The sequence below is a fragment of the Molossus molossus genome, unplaced genomic scaffold, assembly GCF_014108415.1.
Source record: "Molossus molossus isolate mMolMol1 unplaced genomic scaffold, mMolMol1.p scaffold_m16_p_19, whole genome shotgun sequence".
NCBI classification, from domain to species: domain Eukaryota; kingdom Metazoa; phylum Chordata; class Mammalia; order Chiroptera; family Molossidae; genus Molossus; species Molossus molossus.
Genome location: NW_023425354.1, coordinates 14,291,837 through 14,311,142, shown reverse-complemented (window position 1 = coordinate 14,311,142; position 19,306 = coordinate 14,291,837). Strand labels below are relative to the sequence as shown.

The 19,306-nt window shown below is 42.1% G+C and overlaps 1 protein-coding gene and 1 non-coding gene across 11 annotated transcripts in view; one reads left to right on the top strand and one right to left on the bottom strand.

The window, feature by feature from the left end:
• Positions 1-17,381, bottom strand: part of CDC27 (cell division cycle 27) — a 73,958-nt gene extending 56,577 nt beyond the window's left edge. For 6 of the 10 annotated variants that reach the window (XM_036268247.1, XM_036268248.1, XM_036268255.1 and 3 more), the window contains exons 1-2: positions 17,266-17,319; positions 593-668 (exon numbers count right to left, since the gene is read on the bottom strand). In XM_036268247.1, the coding sequence (XP_036124140.1) occupies positions 593-668; positions 17,266-17,292 (103 nt within the window). In that variant the 5' untranslated portion in view covers positions 17,293-17,319. Of the gene's footprint in view, positions 1-592; positions 669-1,525; positions 1,545-17,265 lie in introns of those variants that run through there. The other 4 variants (XM_036268249.1, XM_036268250.1, XM_036268251.1 and 1 more) reach the window with 4 other exon arrangements.
• Positions 5,634-5,740, top strand: LOC118635200. The gene has a single exon (XR_004960523.1). It is a non-coding gene; the product is annotated as a U6 spliceosomal RNA (small nuclear RNA).
• Positions 17,382-19,306: the final 1,925 nt, after the last annotated feature.

Genomic DNA, 19,306 nt, shown 5'->3' with positions numbered 1-19,306 from the left:
ATGCCCACATATACAACTTCATATTTAAGGGACAGAGGTAGGGTTTGCACAGAGGCAGTAGACTCTAATCCAAAACCTGAAAAATGCCTTGAAGATTGGGAAAGATTAAGTAAACCATAGTGTGAAACCTGAAGCAACTCTACAGTTATTAAAAGTAGCATATAAGGGCCCTGGCCGGTTTGGCTCAGTGGTTAGAGCGTCGGCCTGCGGTCTGGAGAGACCCGGGTTCGGTTCCCGCTAAGGGCACGTACTTCGGTTGCAGTTTGTCCCCGGCCCTGGTTGGTCGTGTGGGTGGCAGCCACTCAATGTGTCCCTTTCACGTCGATGTTTCCCTCTCTCTCTGTTCCTCTCTCTCCCTCCCACTCTACCTGAACCAAAAATGGAAAAATGTCCTCGGGTGAGGATAAAAAAAATAAAAAAAAAGTAGCATATAAGGGAGATACACAAATACAGGGAAACATTTTTATGAACTAATGTTTATCATAAAGGAAAAACAAAAGCGATACTTAGAATCTTGTTACAGTCATAAAGAGTGATGGCATTCATATATTTTGTTTAGTTATGATTTTACAGAAATAAATATGTTACAAACCTTCTGCATACAGTCTTTCTGCAAGGAAAACTGCATCTCGATAAGCATAATGGTTTAGTGCTTGCCATATAGCAGCCTGCAAGTAGAAGAAAAGAACATAAGTATATAAACATAGAGTTTCAAGGAAACTCCTAGCACAGAGTCTTGCATGTAATCCTCAAATCAACATCCTTAATTTAAGTGACAAAACCTCAATGCCCACAGTGCAAACTCCAAAGTGTGTTATATAAAGTTTTTCACAATATGGCTCCTAACATACCTGAATTCACTCACTGGATTCTCCATGGGCTTTTAGGCCTCTGTGTCTTTGTACACCCTTTTCCTTCACTAGGGAATGTGAGCTCCCTCATTCCTAAAGACCCAGCTTAAATAACATCTACTTCATACAGTTTTCCTGGCTGATCTCTAGCAATTTTTTTTGGTAAATATACCTTTTCTAGTATGAGCACTTATATTATATTAGAGTTATTGTTTGTAGGTCAGCCTACCCCACTAAACTGTATTGCTCCAAACTTAAAGCAGTGGTTTCCAACCATTTTTCATGATACACATAAGGGAGACATTTAAATGTATATCATCCTCCTCCAACAAAACTTCTCCATCAAATATCTTTTTTTTTTTTTAAATCCTCACCTGAGGACATTTTTGTATTTATCTTCAGACAGAGCGGGAGGGAGAGAGGGAGGAAGAGAGAAACATCGATGTGAGAGAGAAACATCGACTGGATGCCACCCACACAACCCCAACCACGACTGGAGACAAACCGCAACCGAGGTGTGTGCCCTTAGCGGGAAACGAACCCGGGTCTCTCTGGTCTGCGGGCCGATACTCCAACCGCTGAGCCAAACCAGCTAGGACCCATCAAATATCTTTAATGCCTCCCTGTTCTCACCCACCCAAGGAAATGTTTTTAGTGATTCCATCATGACTTACCATGAATGATAAAGCAGTTGGGGTGAGTGTCTTTTTTTAATTTTTCTGAACTGGAAGGTTCTAATGCTCATTCATTCGATAAATATTCACTGAGTGCCAGGCACTTTCTAGACCCCAGAAGTACAATAAATAACAAATAGTTCCTGTTCTCATGAAGTATATTTTAGTGTTACGCCTGTATAGATCAATGGCTATCAACCCTTGCTTGATGGCGCTCTACCTCAAATCCACTGAATCACAATCCCTGGAAGTTGGAATTTAGTTTAGATAGCCTTATTTTTAAACCTTTTTATTGGTTCAGAACCATTCTCCATTTCTAGATAAAACGTTCCTCCTCCTTTTATAGCATACTCTTTTGAAAAACTTATGAAAGCAGTAGGGCTCCCTAGAAAAAAGCACAAACACATATATACAAAAAATCTGTATACAGTGTTAGGGGTTCACAGATATCCTAGTTCATTAAGAATCACTGGTCCAGGTGATAGGAGACAGTATGAGAGTCTGATATATAATAAGTGTTCAGTAAATATTTATGCAATTAAAGTTAGATAGAGTAGTTCCCACTTATCTGTGGAGGGTATATTCTAAGACCTCCCAGGGGAAGCCTGAAATAGCAAATAAACATCAGGTTGCTTATTAGATTTGGTTATATTATTTGGTTAATTAGGTTGCAATTTCTTGAAGGCAAAAACTAGATTCTATTTTTCTCTAGAATTCCCTGGTTAACAAGTTATTTCCCTAGTTATCCTAGATAAATGCCCTTAAACATAATGAATGTTCAATAAATGTTGAGTTTTGGAACTCTGAATCCATTCTCATTACTGATCTACAAACTTTTAGAAACCCAATCTGGATGTAAAACACAAGTTAAGACATTCCTACTATAATTAACTTGTACTAATATGAATAAAAGGGAGTATTAATGTTGACAACATAAAATACAAAATAACGTCTAGTTGTTTCTTCTTGACACAATAAGCAAAACATTAAAAGGCTAAAGAAGCAAGAATCTGGTAAGGAGATATGGGTCAGTCTGACAGAAGGGTTGGAACAGATCAGATTTGGGGGTAATAAAATCTCTTAGTGGTATAATCTATAAATACCTGGAAGATATCCAGATATTTCTGGTTAACAGCAGCCTAGATAATGTCATATACTTCCCTCCATTCTACTCAGATCATTTGCCTTATCATCTTACTTGATATGCCTACCACTTTTGAAACACATCATTCTTCCATTCAGTAAACATATACTGAGCATCAACTTTGTTTGCTATTTTCCTGATTTCAGTAAAAAACTTAACCAACTTGAGAAAATCAAATTCTGTAGATGGACTGTACAAAGCCATAACCTTTTGTATTTTCAAATCATCACTGACAATAAGAAATTATGAATAAGCCAGGTAATCATTATTCCATAGGCACTTATTTGATCACTGCCATTGTGGTCACTGCTTTTTTTTGTTGTTAATCCTTACCCAAGGATATTTTTCCATTGATTTTTAGATAGAGTGGAAGGGAGGGAGACAGAGTGAGAGAGAGAGACAAGCTTCAATTCAAGAGAGACAAATCGATTGGTTGCTTCCTACACAATCTTGATAGGAGCCGGGAAACAAACTCACAATCCTTTCATCCTTGGGCCTATGCTCTACTCACTGAGCCAAACCAGCCAGGGCTGCTTTTGTTTTTTTTAAATTAAGCAATTGGGAAGCTGAACCTCAGAACAAAAATATGTGGTGTTGGTAAGGGGTGAATTTTAAAAACTATGTGTTTTTATTGATTTTTTAGAGAGGAAAGGAAAAAGAGATAGAAACATCAATATGAGAGTCAGCTGCCTCCCGCATACCCCCTACCAGGGATGGAGCCTACAACCAATGCATGTGCCCTGACCTAGAATTGAACTGGTGACCTCTTGGTACATGGGACAACACTCAATCCAGAGCCACACTGGCTGGGCAGTAAGGGGTGAATTTAAGAGCAGGTTTTATATATACTACAGAACCACTGCTATCTAACCTATATCTCCTCTATGTTACAACACAGCAAAGAGACAGATAAAAGGTAATGTGATAAGCTACCAGTGTTCTCTTCAGAGAATTTCAACATTTGGACTCCATAATAACAATCCCTCTGACACTTACTAATCAAAATGACCAAGACACTTCTCTGAGCTTTATTTTTAATCAACTAAAAAATAAGCATAAAAACACTTACCTCCGACATAAGTCTAATACAGTGCTTGGCTGTCTCTTAAACCCCGTAAGAATTGATCTGGCCTTCTGGTGTTCTACCAGACCATATACAACCTAGGGTTCTGCAACCATGCATAAAGGTATTTTTCAAAATGATACTCATTTGCCCTGGCTGCTGGGCATCGTCTGTGCACTATAAGATTGTCAGTTCAATTCCTGGTCAGGGCATATGCCCTAGTTGTGGTCTCAATCCTGGTAAGGGGTGTGCAGGAGGCAGCCGATGTTTCCCTCTCACACTGATGATTCTCTCTCCCTTCCTCTCTTTCTCTCTCTCAAAATAATCAATTAAAAAATAATTTTTAAAAATGTTATTCATTTAGCCCTGGCCAGTTTGGCTCAGCGGTTAGAGCGTCGGCCTGCGGTCCGGAGAGACCCGGGTTCGGTTCCCGCTAAGGGCACGTACTTCGGTTGCAGTTTGTCCCCGGCCCTGGTTGGTCGTGCGGGTGGCAGCCACTCGATGTGTCCCTTCACGTCGATGTTTCTCTCTCTCTCTCTCTTCCTCTCTCTCCCTCCCATTCTATCTGTACAAAAAAAAAAAAAAAAAATGTTATTCATTTAAATTATGCAACTGAGGAAGAAACTCAAAAACATTTACTTTTTAAGGCAGATCATTTTTTGCCTGGATTATATTTTTTATTGATTTTTTTTTTTTTTTTCCAGAAAGAGGTAGAGGGGAGAGAATGATCCCATATGTGCTCCGACCAGGGATCGAACCCGAACCTTTTGGTATACTGGATGATGCACCAACCAACTGAGCCAGCTACCAGGCCAGGGCTTCCTAGATTACTTTTTCTTTTTTAAATCCTTACCTGAGGATATTTTTCCATTTATTTTCAAACAGAGTGGGAGGGAGAGATACAGAGAGAGAAAAACATCGATGTGAGAGAGACATATCGACAGGTTGCTTCCTGCACCACCCTGACCAGGGCCGGGGACTGAACTACAACTGAGGTATGTGCCCTTCACTGGAATCGAACCTGGGACTCTTTGGTCCACAAGCCGACATTCTAACCGCTGAGCCAAACCGGTTTGGGCTCCCTAGATTACTTTAATAGTACTTTTTTTTCTTCATTGAATTTTAGTGAGAGGGTAAGGGAGAGAGAGAACATCGATTGGCTGCCTCCTGCATGCCCTCCACTGGGGATTTGGCCCACAACCTGGGCATGTGCCCTGACCAGGAAACAAACCAGCAACCTCCTCGTGCATGGGTCAACGCTCAACCGCTGAGCCACACCAGCCGGGCACTTTAATAATGCTTTATTTGGCATCTGAATTCTGTTCTACCCTATGATCCATTATCTCCCGGTGAGCTTTTCACAAATCAGATTTGATCATATTACCCCTTTGCTAAAATCCTTCAGTGGCTTCTAACTATCCACCAAACCAAAGCCACCAAATTAGGCAGTGTGGTACAGTACACGCTTATCTCTCCAGTTCATCTTGTATCATGTTTTCTTATGCTCTCGATGCTAGCACAATGATTTTCTTTCAGCTCCTCAAACCTGTCATGTTACCCTCCTGCCGGAGCCGCAGGCCCATTAAACATACAATTCACTTTACCTGTCATGTTCCTCCTTTCCTCCAAACCATGCAAATTCTAGTCATTCTTAGGACTTCTTTCTCAGGGAAGGCTTTTTAGGGACCCCCGGATGAGGTTAGGCTTCCATATTATATAGTCTAATAGCACCAAGCACCTTTCCTTTATAATAATTCTCACTGTTGTAATTTACATTTATTTAGGAGAGTACTGAGTAACATCTTCCTCACTATAATACAAACTCTAAAAAGGTAGGGATATCTGTTTTTGCTTATTATTATAATCCCAGCATCTATTATGTATTTTTAAAGCAAGTGCTTGTGCTCGCTTTGGCAGCACATATACTAAAATTGGAACGATACAGAGAAGATTAGCATGGCCCCTGCGCAAGAATGACACGCAAATTCGTGAAGCGTTCCATATTTTAAAAATAAATAAATAAATAAAGCAAGTGCTTAACTAATGTAAGTTGAATTAATAAACAAATGATCTTTGACTACAGGCAGTCCTTCCATTGTTAGTGTCTTACATGTTAGTCTTAGCTTACAGTTTCTCCAGTATTATCGAATATTCAATTTGTTAAGGTCCTCTGGAAATATCTATTAGAAGAAACTTGGTGGCACAGAGAAGAATTATTTTGTAATGCAAATAATCACCACCTAATTATTCCTTTATAAAATATGAGGATTTCTTAAGAACTTGTTTAATTTTGTTGTAAATGAAAGAACATGGTAAGTGGAAAGAATATACCCAGGATTTGATGTTGGAGACTTTTGTTCAAAGTTGTGTGCCAGTAGTTCCAGTAGTGTGACTTTGGGGGAATCATTTAACTTTTCTCAGCCTCAATTTCCTCATCTGAAAAATGGAACTCTATTTCTCAGACTTGTGTGGGTGAAATAAAATAATACATATATAATGCTCCTAGTATACTGAGCAGTACACATTAGGCACTTAAAACTGTTTTGCTTCCCATGTCTTAATATAAATAAATCCATACATGTAATTTATATTTTCTATTATATAACATCTCCTAGCATATCTACCACAATTATTTTGTGACACATAAGCCACAAAAGACACAAATGATTTACCAGCTACCTTAGTACTACTGATACTATGGCCACAAAGTCCTAGAACTTTACATTTTTTTCATTTTAAAATTAAAGAAATGAGCCCTGGCCGGTTTGGCTCAGCGGTTAGAACATTGGCCCGCGGGCCAGACAGACCTGGGCCCCAGTTGGGGTCGTGCGGGTGGCAACCAGTCGATGTGTCTCTCTCGCATCCATGGCTCTCTCTCTCTCTCTCTCTCTCTCTCTCTCTCTCTCTATTTGAAGATAAAAGCAAAAATGTCCTCGGGTGAGGATAAAAAGAATAAATAAAATTAAAGAAATGAAAGAGAAATAAAGTACCATATTCAAGAGTTCTACCCATTTCTGATGTAAAAATCAAGCTTTGCTCAGAACAACATTTCTTTTTTTTTTTTTTATCCTCACCCGAGGACATTTTTCCATTTTTTGTTCAGATAGAGCGGGAGGGAGAGAGAGGAAGAGAGAGAGAGAGAGAAACATTGATGTGAAGGGACACATCGAGTGGCTGCCACCCGCATGACCAACCAGGGCCGGGGACAAACTGCAACCGAGGTACGCGCCCTTAGCGGGAACCGAACCCGGGTCTCTCAGGACCACAGGCTGACGCTTTAACCGCTGAGCCAAACCGGCCAGGGCAGAACAACATTTCTTTATCACCAATTCTTAAGAGGGTCAGAAAGAGACAGTTAGGACAGCCGACTCAAGCTCCCATATATCCTAGTTGCAAAACCTGTCGCTTAAGAGAACACCACATACAGTTTCCTTCACCACTCTGCTCAAGCACTTCTCAGTTCCTGAGTAATGTTGTCTCTTTTGGGGAATGGATTATTCTCTAACACAATACAAATTGGTAGCTGATAACGAGCAGGGCTAAGATTAGTCCCCTAGTTAGTTACTCATCTACTTCTGCCCAACTGGTCTGCCCCTAAAAGAATATCACTTAGGCCCTGGCCAGGTTTTGCTCAGTGGTTAGAGCATCGGCCTGTGGTCTGGAGAGACCCGGGTTCGGTTCCTGCTAAGGGCATGTACTTCGGTTGCAGTTTGTCCCCAGCCCTGGTTGGGTTGTGCGGGTGGCGGCTACTCAATGTGTCCCTTTCACGTTGATGTTTCTCTCTCTCTCCCTCCCGCTCTATCTGAATAAAAAATGGAAAAAATGTCCTCCGGTGAGGATTAAAAATAAAAAAAATAAAAAAAAGGAAAAGAATATCACTTAGTACATCACCTCAGGAGCTCTACAAATTAAAGCCACATGGATAAAATGCTGCTAAAAGTTATGAAGCCAGCCCTGGCCGGTTTGGCCCAGCGATTAGAGCGTCCGACTGCGGTCCGGAGAGACCCGGGTTCGGTTCCCGCTAAGGGCATGTACCTCAGTTGCAGTTTGTCCCCGGCCCTGGTTGGTCGTGCGGGTGGCAGCCACTCGATGTGTCCCTTTCACATCGATGTTTCCCTCTCTCTCTTCCTCTCTCTCCCTCCCACTCTGTCTGTACAAAAAATGGAAAAATGTCCTTGAGGATTAAAAAAAAAAAAAAAAAGTTATGAAGCCAAACAGAGAAAGTTTAAGAGAAATCCTACTGATTAAATTAATAGGTCAGTCCTAGGTTGCATTAATTTAAAAGATAAATCAACAACATAAAAATTAAATGGCAGCCCTGGCCGGTTGCTGGTCAGTTGCTCAGTGGTTAGAGCGTTGGCCTGTGGACCAGAGTCCTGGGTTCAATTCAGCCAAGGGCATGTACCTTGGTTGTGGTTCATCCCTAACCTTGGTTGGGATTGTGCAGGTGGCAACCAATCAATGTGTCTCTCTCACATCGATGTTTCTCTCTCTCTCTCCCTCCCACTCTGTCTAAAGATAAATGTAAAAATAACCTCGAGTGAGGATTAAAAAAAAAAAATTAAATGGCAAAGCTCCTTCCTTGCTTGCTCTTTTTAAGCATGCCTTATTACTTAAAATATAAATAAGCCTCTATAAGCTATACAATTAACTCAGACTTAAATGTGACCACATAAATTGTTTTGTTTTGTTCTTGTCAAAAAAGAAAATAGCTGCCTTTTATAGACCATAACAAAATGGATAATAAAAGCTTTAGACAATGTAAGAAGGTATAAGGGGGGGAAAAATCACTGTGGAATTTTCCTATTATATGTTACAATCTAATTTCTAGAACTCTGCCTTAGTTTAGGTCTACATCAGCGGTTCTTAATCTGGGCAATTTTGCTCCCCAAAGGACATTTAGCAATGTGGGTGGGGGTAGGGAGATTTTTAGTTGTCACAAATGGAGGGGGCATCTGGTGAGTGCCAGGGATGCCGGAAACACTCCATAATACACAAGACAGTGTGCCCTACAACAAAGAATTAGCTTGCCCGAAACATCAATAGTGCCAAGTATGTGAAACCCTGGTGTATATTACCATGTAACTGGATGTTTCTACTAGCCTATATGTCTTCCTAACTCTTGTCTCATCACTCCTTCCCAATAGCACCAGATTGATCCTCCCAAAGCAGTGCTTTTATTACAGAAATCTCCGGTTCAAAAACCTACAATGGCTATTTATTACAATAAATTATATCTAAACTCCTCAGTGCTGGCCAGTTTGACTCAGCAGTTAGAGCAAGGACCAAAGGGTCGAGGGTTTGATTCTGGTCAAGGGCACATATTTCAGTTGCATGTTTGATCCTTGCCTGTCAGGGTCATGCAGGAGGCAACCAATTGATGTGTCTCTCTTACATCAATGTTTCTCTCTCTTCCTCTCTCTCTCCCTCCCTCCTCACACTCTCTCTAAAAAAAAAATCAATGGAAAAATACCCTTGGGCAAGGATTAACAAAAATTAATTAATTAATTAATTAAAATCTAAACTCCTCAGCCTAGATTTTAAGTCCCCTATAACCTGATTCAACCAGGCTAGCAAAATCTTATCTCTTGCTGCTCTCAATTTCCATTCTAGCCAAGGCTATATTTTACTTGTTCTTAAATATCACTCTCAACTTTGGGCTTTTGCTCATGCCATTCCATGCCAAGAATGTTCTTCCTCTTCTCTACCAATTCAAACCTTTCCCATCCTTTAAAGCTTTAAGTTCTACTCCTTGGAGAAATCTTACCCGTTTTTCAGTGTGCAAGTTATCTCTTTTCTGAATTTCTTTATTATCTGTACAACCAAATACATACTGACTTACAACATTATCCAATTGTTCCTGCTAAGCATTCTTATCTTCCCAACAAGACTAAACCCTCCAAAAAATCAGAGGTTATATCTCCACATTTCTACTGGCTGGTTTTACAAATCTCCAACTTAATTTGTACAAGACAGAATTCTTAAATGTCCTCCTTTAAATGTGTCCCCTTCCTCAAAGGATTCTCCATTTATAACTGGCACCACCAAAATGAAATCCAGGCAGCCATCATTAAACCTTCCCCAGCCAATCAATATCCATGTCTAATTGGTTCTAATTCCAAAACATTTCTTGAATTCATCAACCTCTTACCTACCGCACTATCACCATTTTACTCTACATTACCTTCATCCTAAGACTGTTTTCACTTTTGCCTCCCTCCTCCCATTACATTTTTTATAGTAGTCAGAGAAGTCTTTTTTTTTTTTTTTTTTTTTTTTTTATCCTCACCCGAGGACATTTTTCCATTTTTTGTACAGATAGAGTGGGAGGGAGAGAGAGGAAGAGAGAGAGAGAGAAACATCGACGTGAAAGGGACACATCGAGTGGCTGCCACCCGCACGACCAACCAGGGCCGGGGACAAACTGCAACCGAGGTACATGCCCTTAGCGGGAACCGAACCCGGGTCTCTCCGGACCGCAGGCCGACGCTCTAACCGCTGAGCCAAACCGGCCAGGGCGAGAAGTCTTAACATCTACATAAGATCACATCAACCCTCTGCTGAAAATCCTTCAATGATTTCCCATTATCCTCGCAATGAAAATGGCCTTCCATTACTATGCAATTCCAGCCACATCAGCCTTCTTTCAGGTCTTCTAATGCCAAGTTATGCTATGTCTTAGGGACCCTACACACTCTGTTTTCTCTTGATGCTCTTCAAATTACTGTTTTTCTTCTCAATCTTCAGATCTCAGTTTCAGTTATTTGCTCAAAAAGGTCTTTCCTGACAGCCTTTGTAAGATGGTTTTAAAATGTCTTTTATATTCTTCTGTGTTTGACACATAGCAGGTACACAACATTCTCTCCAATATGATTTTTCATTGAGGCGGCTTCTTAACTTTTTTTCATTACTTCTTTTTGTGGTCCAATAGCAAACCTGGCACCTTGAACTTGGGTCAGGGCCCTGCTATTAGATCTTTCTCCTAACATCCTATTTTCATTTTTTTTTCTTTATTGATTTTAGAGAGAGAAGAGGGAGAGGGAGAAACAGAAACATTGATGAGAGAGAACACTGATTGGTCACCTCCTGCATGCCCCCAACTGGGGATTGGGCCTACAACCTGGGCATGTGCCCTGACTGGGAATAAAACCAGCAACTGCTTGGTGAATGGATTGATGCTCAACCAGTGAGCCACATCGGCTGGGCGTAACATCCTATTTTCAATGTCCTTCTATCACAGTTTGTAATTATTAATTTGTGATTACTTGTCTAATGCTTTCTCTTAATAGACCATAAGCACAAGGACTGTATCAAGACACTAGTTCATAAAGGAATTAAATTATGATGTATTTACAATAACTTCTTCCTCCACCCCCAGTCTCCAAAGCTTAATCTCTCAAACCAGGTACTATGTAGCATTGTCTTCAGGATAGTGTTGTACCTGTGGAGAAATAAGGGGCCACATAGGAAATCTGACAGGCTCAGGGAAGACTTGCATGGCAGGCCTTACAAACTCAAGAGACTGAAAGTAACCACACAGGATGGTCTGAACATAAAAATTCCTAACTAAAAGTGAGTCATGGCAGGTAGTCACATCCTAGGCCTATTGCTTCCTTGACAAAGGTCAATCTTTACCTTAATTAAGCCTGTCTATTGTCTTTTTGCATCTAAGATAACATACCCTTGGAATGAATGTCAGAGTAATCCCTTTTCCCAGACCCTTCAGGTTACAACCTCCCACCAGAGCATGAGACCACAGAACCCATTTACCGTTATTTTGTTGCTCAAATACCATCTCTATGTGCTGTAAATGTTCACTGTTAACTTTCCTATACCCACCAGTATAAAAGAAGTATGTTTGTCTGTTTTACTCTTTACCCAATCTGAGAGATTTCCCTGCTTCGCTTTCTCCCTTCCCCTTAATCTACCACCAATTAATTTCATGTAACTCTCCCCCTCAATACAACTCCTTCTCTTTTTTTTGGTGGTGGTATGTGCCCCTAGTGGGAACTGAACCCGGAACTCTCTGGTCCGCAGGCCGACGCTCAACCGCTGAGCCAAACTGGCCAGGGCACAGCTCTTCCTTTGAATCTAACATATAAAATAAGCTTTAAAACTGCCATTCTCTGGAACATTTTCTCAATCTGTTGAGATTTTGCTTTCAGGCAATTATCAGTTTGGCTCAAAAAAACTCAAAAATTCTCTACAAGTCTGAATGTTTCTTCGTCAACATACCTAAATATAAGGTAATCTATTTTCCAAAAGAAAAATTCATAAACAAATGTATTTCAGCTAACCTGAATATGTAAAATTTTTGAAATAAGATCAAATAGTGCAATGTCAGTTGATTTATCAATTTAGTTACAAATATATACTTTTAAAATCTAACACAATTTTTCTGAATACACCATCTTCAATGTTAAGTTATTTGAAATACAGTACTCTTTGAATCCATGTTAGCTGCTGTCTCTTTACATCTTATATTAAGCCAAAAGTACTCCTTCACTATCTAATGACCTCTAAAATGGTATTAGGGACCTGGCCGGTTTGGCTCAGCGGTTAGAGCGTCTGCCTGCGGTCCAGAGAGACCCGGGTTTGGTTCCTGCTAAGGGCATGTACCTCGGTTGCAGTTTGTCCCCGGCCCTGGTTGGTCGTGCGGGTGGCAGCCACTCGATGTGTCCCTTTCACATCGATGTTTCCCTCTCTCTCTCCCTCCCACTCTGTCTGTACAAAAAATGGAAAAATGTCCTTGGATGAGGATTAAAAAAAATAAAATAAAATAAAATGGTATTAGGTATATAGTACCCACTTACTAAACTGCTTATTAAGGAGATTTTTACAAGGCTTTTTTTTTTTTTAATGTATTTTTATTATTTTTTAGAGAGAGAGGAAGGAAGAGAGAAACATCGATGTGAGAGAAAAACATTAACCACTGCCTCCTGCATGTCTTCCACTGGGGATCAAGCCTGCAACTGAGGCATGTGCCCTGACCAGGAATTGAACCGAGACCCCTCAGTCCACTGGACAATTCTCAATCCACTAGCCACACCATCCAGGCTGTCATTATTTAGTTGTTGTTGTTGTTAGTCCTCACCCAAGGATATCTTCCCATTGAGTGAAAGGGAGGAAGGGAGAGAGAGAAAAACATCAATGTGAGAGAGACACATCAATTAGTTGCCTCCTGCATGACACCAACCAGGGCCAGGGACCGAGCCTGCAACCTGAGCATGTGCCCTGACCGGGAATCAAACTGGGACCTCTCAGTCCATGGGATGACACTCAGTCCACTGAGCCAAACCAGCCAGGCTAAAAGGCTTTTTTTTTTACAACTTCATCCAATATTTCTAACTGTGAATTGATAAATCTATTAAAATGTCTTTGTTTTTTTATCAATTTCATCAGGTAAATTTTATAAATATCCAAATTAGCACCAATTGAAATGATTTAGGCTACTGTGTCTTTCCCAAAGTTATATTAAAAAATTATGGCCCTGGGGAGGGAGGAGGAGGGGGAATCAGTGGGGGAAAAAGGAGAAACTTCTGTAACAAAAATTAATTAATAATAAAAAAAAAATACAAGGAAAAAAAAAAAAAAATATGGCCCTGGCCGGTTTGGCTCAGCGATTGGAGCGTAGGCCTACAGTTCAGAGAGACCCAGGTTCGGTTCCTGCTAGGGGCGTGTACCTCGGTTGCAGTTTGTCCACAACCCTTGTTGGTCGTGCGGGTGGCAGCCACTCAACGTGTCCCTTTCATGTCGATGTTTCTCTCTCTCTCTCTCTCTCTCTCTCTCTCTCTCTCTTCCTCCCACTCTATCTGAACAAAAAATGGAAAAATGTCCTCGGGTGAGGATTTAAAAAAAAAATTATGACAGAATTTATTAATAGGAGAGATTTTTTTTTAATCCTCACTGAGAATATTTTTACATTTATCTTCAGACAGAGTGGGAGGGGGAGAGAGAGAGAGAGAAACATTGATGTGAGAGAGGGACATCGATTGGTTGCCACCTGCATGACCCCGACCGGGGTTGGGGACGAACCATAACCCAGGTACGTGCCCTTGGCCGGAATCAAACCCAGAATTCTCTGGTCTGCGGGCTGACACTCTAACTGCTGAGCCAAACCAGCAAGGGCAAGGAGAGATTTTTGTAAAGACTTGTGGAGGACCAAAATTTTGCCACCACAAAATATGCCTTTTAGGGATATTGATTTTAAACTGGTTATTAAGAAACAAGACTCAGCCCTGGCCAGTTTGGCTTAGTGGTTAGAGTGTTGGCCTGTGGACCAGAGAGGCCCAGGTTTGGTTCTCACTAAGGGCATGTACTTCAGTTGCAGTTTATCCCCAGCCCTGGTTCCTCCCTCTCTCCCTCCCGCTCTATCTGAAGATAAATACAAAAATAAGTAAATAAATAAATGTCCTCAGGTGAGGATAAAAAAGAAAAAAGAAAGAAAGAAACAAGACTCAGAGCCTTTAACTCTCCTCCTTACCTCCAAAAGGAATTAAGATAGAAAAAGAAAGGGAGCTTCACCTTATCATTACAATATAAACTAAATGTGGCAGAAAGTGAGGAACCCAGCAAAGCCTGTTTGTTGAGCTTCCTTCTTCTTCTTCTTTTTTTTTTTTTATCCTCACCCGAGGACATTTTTCCATTTTTTGTTCAGACAGAGTGGGAGAGAGAGAGAGAGAGAAATATCGACGTGAAAGGGACACATCGAGTGGCTGCCACCCGCACAGCCAACCAGGGCCGGGGACAAACTGCAACGAAGATACGCACCCCTAGCGGGAACCGAACCCGGGTCTCTCTGGACCGCAGGCCGACGCTCTAACCGCTGAGCCAAACCGGCCAGGGCTGTTGAGCTTCCTTCTGTGACCCATTGTTTCTGGGTGGGCCAGCAAGAATGTTTCCCACATGTTTGCTCTTTCTTGTCTATCTGTTAATTGCCAGGTTTTCTTTTGAAATCTCAGACCCTTGTCCCCCTTCATCTCTGACCAAAATGGCATATACACCTCAACTGTCCAATGCACTTTGGGTCATAGTCTGATGGTACTACCCCACATATATCCATAATCAATCTTGGACATTTTCTTGTTCATCTGCCTCATGTTAATTTGACTATTAGCCCAGCTAGAAGAATTTAAAAGGTGGAGGCAATGTTGTTTTTTTTGTGCCCAAAACACAACTAACACTTTTGTATGAGAAATAATTTGGAAGAGGAGCTTTTATTTAGGCTTTCGGGTTTGTCAGACTGGCTAGTCCACGTTAAAACTTTAAAGAAAAAAAACCCTGGCCAGTATGGCTCAGTTAGTTGAGCGTGGTCTTGTGCACCAAAGTGTCGCCAGTGTGGGGGGAGTGCAGGAGGCAACCAATCAATGTTTCTCTCTCTCTCCTCCTCTCTCTTCCAAGAGTATTTTAAGGAAAAAGAGGAAACCTGAGGGGTACTATCTAATAATAGGCTACATATTTCTTTTATTCTCCATGCTTTTATACAAGTTGAAATTATTAAGTAGTTGTTATAGGCTAGCAATACAACTACTTTATCATTTTAGAAGACTTTGGGTGTTAGGGGAGTCAAATGTATCAATTATTAAGACAAAATTACCCGAATATGAAACATATTAAACTTGAGTGCTCTACTTATCCATTTAAAGTACAGATAACAACTTCTAATTTCATGTTAGGCCCCCCCTAACAAAATCTTAAATGGGACTTTTCACTAGTAAGAGGAATTTGGATGTTAAGAAATAGCTTTGGGCCCTGGCTGGTTTGGCTCAGCTGTTAGAGTGTTGGCCTGCGGTCCAGAGAGACCCGGGTTCGGTTCCCACTAAGGGCACGTACCTCGGTTGCAGTTTGTCCCCGGCCCTGGTTGGGGTCGTGTGGGAGGCAGCCACTCGACGTGTCCCTTTCATGTAGATGTTTCTCTCGCTCTCTCTTCCTCTTTCCCCCTACCACTCTATCTGAACAAAATATGAAAAAATGTCCTTGAGTGAGGATTAAAAAAAAAAAAAGAAAAGAAATAGCTTTGGGCCCTGGCTGGGTGGCTCAGTTGGTTGGAGCATCAATCTTGTACACCAAAAAGGTTGCTGGTTCTATTCCCAGTCAGGGCACATACCTAGGTCGCAGGTTCAATCACTGGTGAGGGTGCATACCAGAGGCAACTGATTGATTCTCTCTCTCTCTCTCTCTCTCTCTCTCTCTCTCTCCCCCTTCCTATACAAAAAAAATTTTAAATCAATAAACACATACTTGGGTGAGGACTAAGAAAAAAAAGGAAAGAAAAAGAAATAGTTTTGGAAACACTGGTACAACTTACAAACAGAGAAATTTCCTAAGATAAAATACCACATTATACTAATTCTAACAATACCAGCTGATACATGTAAAGAGCTGGAGAAGAAGTCAACTAGAAGAAATGGGTATTTTATCCTTTGAAGAAAAACAAAGGAAATACGAAAATAGTGATGTATTAAAATATTTACTATCAAAGGCCTATCAAGGGTAATAAGAATTAACTTCTAAAATCAGTTTGCTTTATAACCCGAAAATAAATAAAGTCCATGACTCAATGACAGCAGTTGATAGAGGTCAACTCGTCTGATCAAGTCAAAGATCAAGTGGTGGGTTCAAAGTCTCCCAGACCTGGTCCATCACTAAGGGACTAAGATCCCATTTCTCCAGACGGCAGGGGGAAATGACTTGGCATTGCATCTCACACTTAAAATCTGTAGGGTTTCTTCCATGCCCTCGGAGCACTGTGCGTCAAAGCCTACCTTGGTGTGCTAAGCAGAGTGAAATCATGGAAAAGACATTTTTTGTCTTTCATTTCCTGAACGCCGTATAAACATACACTAAAACACTCCCGATCTCCATCAGAGACCATGGAAAAAAACTCAGATTTGCCATTTCCAACCCCTCCCCGTGTATAGGTGCTTGCACCTCAGCATTGGGCCTTGGAGTTCTCTTAGATCATTGTTCAGTGGCAAATTCACTGAGCGAGAAAAGCAACATGGGCCAGTAAGTCTGTCACCAAATGAGAAATTCGTATTTAAAATACCGATCCTACCACCGCTCTACCCTCTCACGTAAAACAAAAACAAAACCAACCCCCCCGCCCCCCGCAAACTTGCCCCACCATTATGAAGATCGTACAGGCTCTGATCAAATGTGTTTCTCAGTCATCCTTTAGGTAGCAGAGCACCTGGGGCGAGCTCTGGCCCCCACGCCCCAATCTCTCACCCGGGCCGGGCCAGGCCCCTAGACTGACAGGAGGGGCTAGTAGCCGGACGTCGGCTCCGAGGAGAAGGGAGGTATTATCGCCGAACGCCGCTCATACTAGGGACCGAAGTAACATAGGGCCAGAGGCAACTTGGCTTAGGTTGCGGGCAAGGCCTCTGAACTGACGAGAAGACAGGCAGGACCCGGCATAAGGGGAGGCGGGAGAAGCAGCCCGGCCTAGGCCGCACCAGGCCGCGGAGTGGCCATACGCGGCTTCCCGACTGGGGCTGTGAGCCAAGCCTTAGAGAAGAGGGTTATCATTACCTGGACGGGTTCCTGCAGCACCGTCATCCTTGAGGCTCAGGCCCACTTTCTGCAGTGCCTCAGGCCCCCCCCGCAGCGGCTCCGGCCCGGCCAGCCCCGGCTCATTTAAACTCACCAGCGACCGTTACCGGGGGATGGGGGCGGCCGAGCGATTGCCGAGCACCTCCGAGCGGGACACGGAAATACCCGAAGTGGAGAGATCCGCGCGGGAGCCAGACGTAAAAGCCCGAAAGAGGCCGGAAATGCCCGACGTGAATCGGCGGAGGAGGAGACCGTTGCCGGAAATTGTCGAGGATCACCGGAGACTACCGAGTCTGATCCAGAGCGTAGGTTCTTCTTGTCGGCCACGCCTTTACTCAAGCACGCCACGCCCAATCGGCCACCCTAGGCTGGGCCACGCCCAAACGGCAACCAGCAGGCTGGGCGTGACGTGCGGGAGCGGGCGGGGAGCCTTACGTGGCCTTACTGCCGTCTCGATTCACCACTCAACCTGTCTTAATTGGTGCGCGGTCGATTAAGCAAAGGGTAAAACTCGAGAGTTTGGGGCTGACTTTAATTAATCACGAAGTATTCGCCTGTTGAGTTTAGGTCATTCATTCATTCATTCCGGAAGTAGTTATTCATGGCTCAGAGGGAAATAGGAAATAAGGATTGCCACCCTCCAAAAATTTAGTGTGGCACCTGTCCTCAGAGATTACAGTCTGTTTAGGGAAGAGCAGTGTAATAAAGTGCTACATTCCGTGGTACCCATTATAAGTAATGTAAAAATTCAGAGAAAAGGGAAATTAATTGGGCTTAAGATGAGAAATGTTCCATGGCAGGAAAGAGGGAGGCAAATTGGGCTTTGAAGGATGGTTAAAATTAGGCGAAAAGAGAGTGTACATGAAGGGGAGCAGAAATGAGATCAGTCTGGTAGGGGTTAAGGCATTAACTGGAAATATTTACTTAGGTGACCAGATCTTGGAAAATCTCAGTGGCAGGCAGAAATTTGTATTCTTTTTTAAAAATCCTCACCAGAGGATATTTTTTCATTTATTTTCAGACAGAGTGGAAGGAAGGGACGGAAGGAGGGAGGGAGGGAGGGAGGGAAAAGAGAGAGAGAGAGAGAGAGAGAGGGAGAGAAACATCAATGTGAGAGAGACACATCGATTGGTTGCCTCCCATGTGAGCTGGACCAGGGGGGCTGGGGACCAAACTGAAACCAAATACATGCCCTTGACCAGAATCAAACCCATGACTCTTTGGTCCGTGGGCTGATGCTCTAACTACTGAGCCAAACCAGCCAGAGCAGAAATTTTTATTCTTGATAGGAGAAGCATTCTGGTGTATTGGAAAGAGTATAGGAAATCCAGAGGCTTGATTTTTAATTTAATCTCTGGCACTAACTAGTTTTGGGTTCTCAGACAATTTACAGTGCTTCTGAATTTCTATTTCCTTAGTCTGAAAAAATGATTAAGAGAATTAAGTGCATAATGTATGTGGCTGTATCTAACTCACATAGTAAGTAGGCTCTCTCAAATTTACTTCCTGCTCCCTTTTCTCCAAAATGTGTGAACAAGACACATATTACACTTTGTTTTTCAATAAGTGAGGCAAACAGTTTTTGTAGGTTAATTTTCTAGTCAGAACATCGCTAGACTAGATGGTATAGGCTAGACTCATGGTATATTTCACTGTGTGGAAATTTCCCTTTCTGGTTCACATGTTTTATGCAAATAAAATCAAGTTAGATGCCCTGGCCGGTTTGACTCAGTGGTTAGAGTGTCGGCCCGCAGACCAGAGTCCCAGGTTCAGTTTCTGCTAAGGGCACGTACCTCGGTTTCGGTTTGTCCCCTGCCCTGGTTGGGGTCGTGTGGGTGGCAACCAGTCAATGTGTCTCTCTCTCTCTTCCTCCCTCTCTCCCTCCTGCTCTATCTGAAGATAAATGCAAAAAATGTCCTCAGGTGAGAATTAAAAAAAAAAAGAAATCAAGTTAGAAGTGTCACTCCCTTCCTTTGGGTGATGTTAGAGAGAGGTCTTTTTTTTTTTTTCTTTATTGATT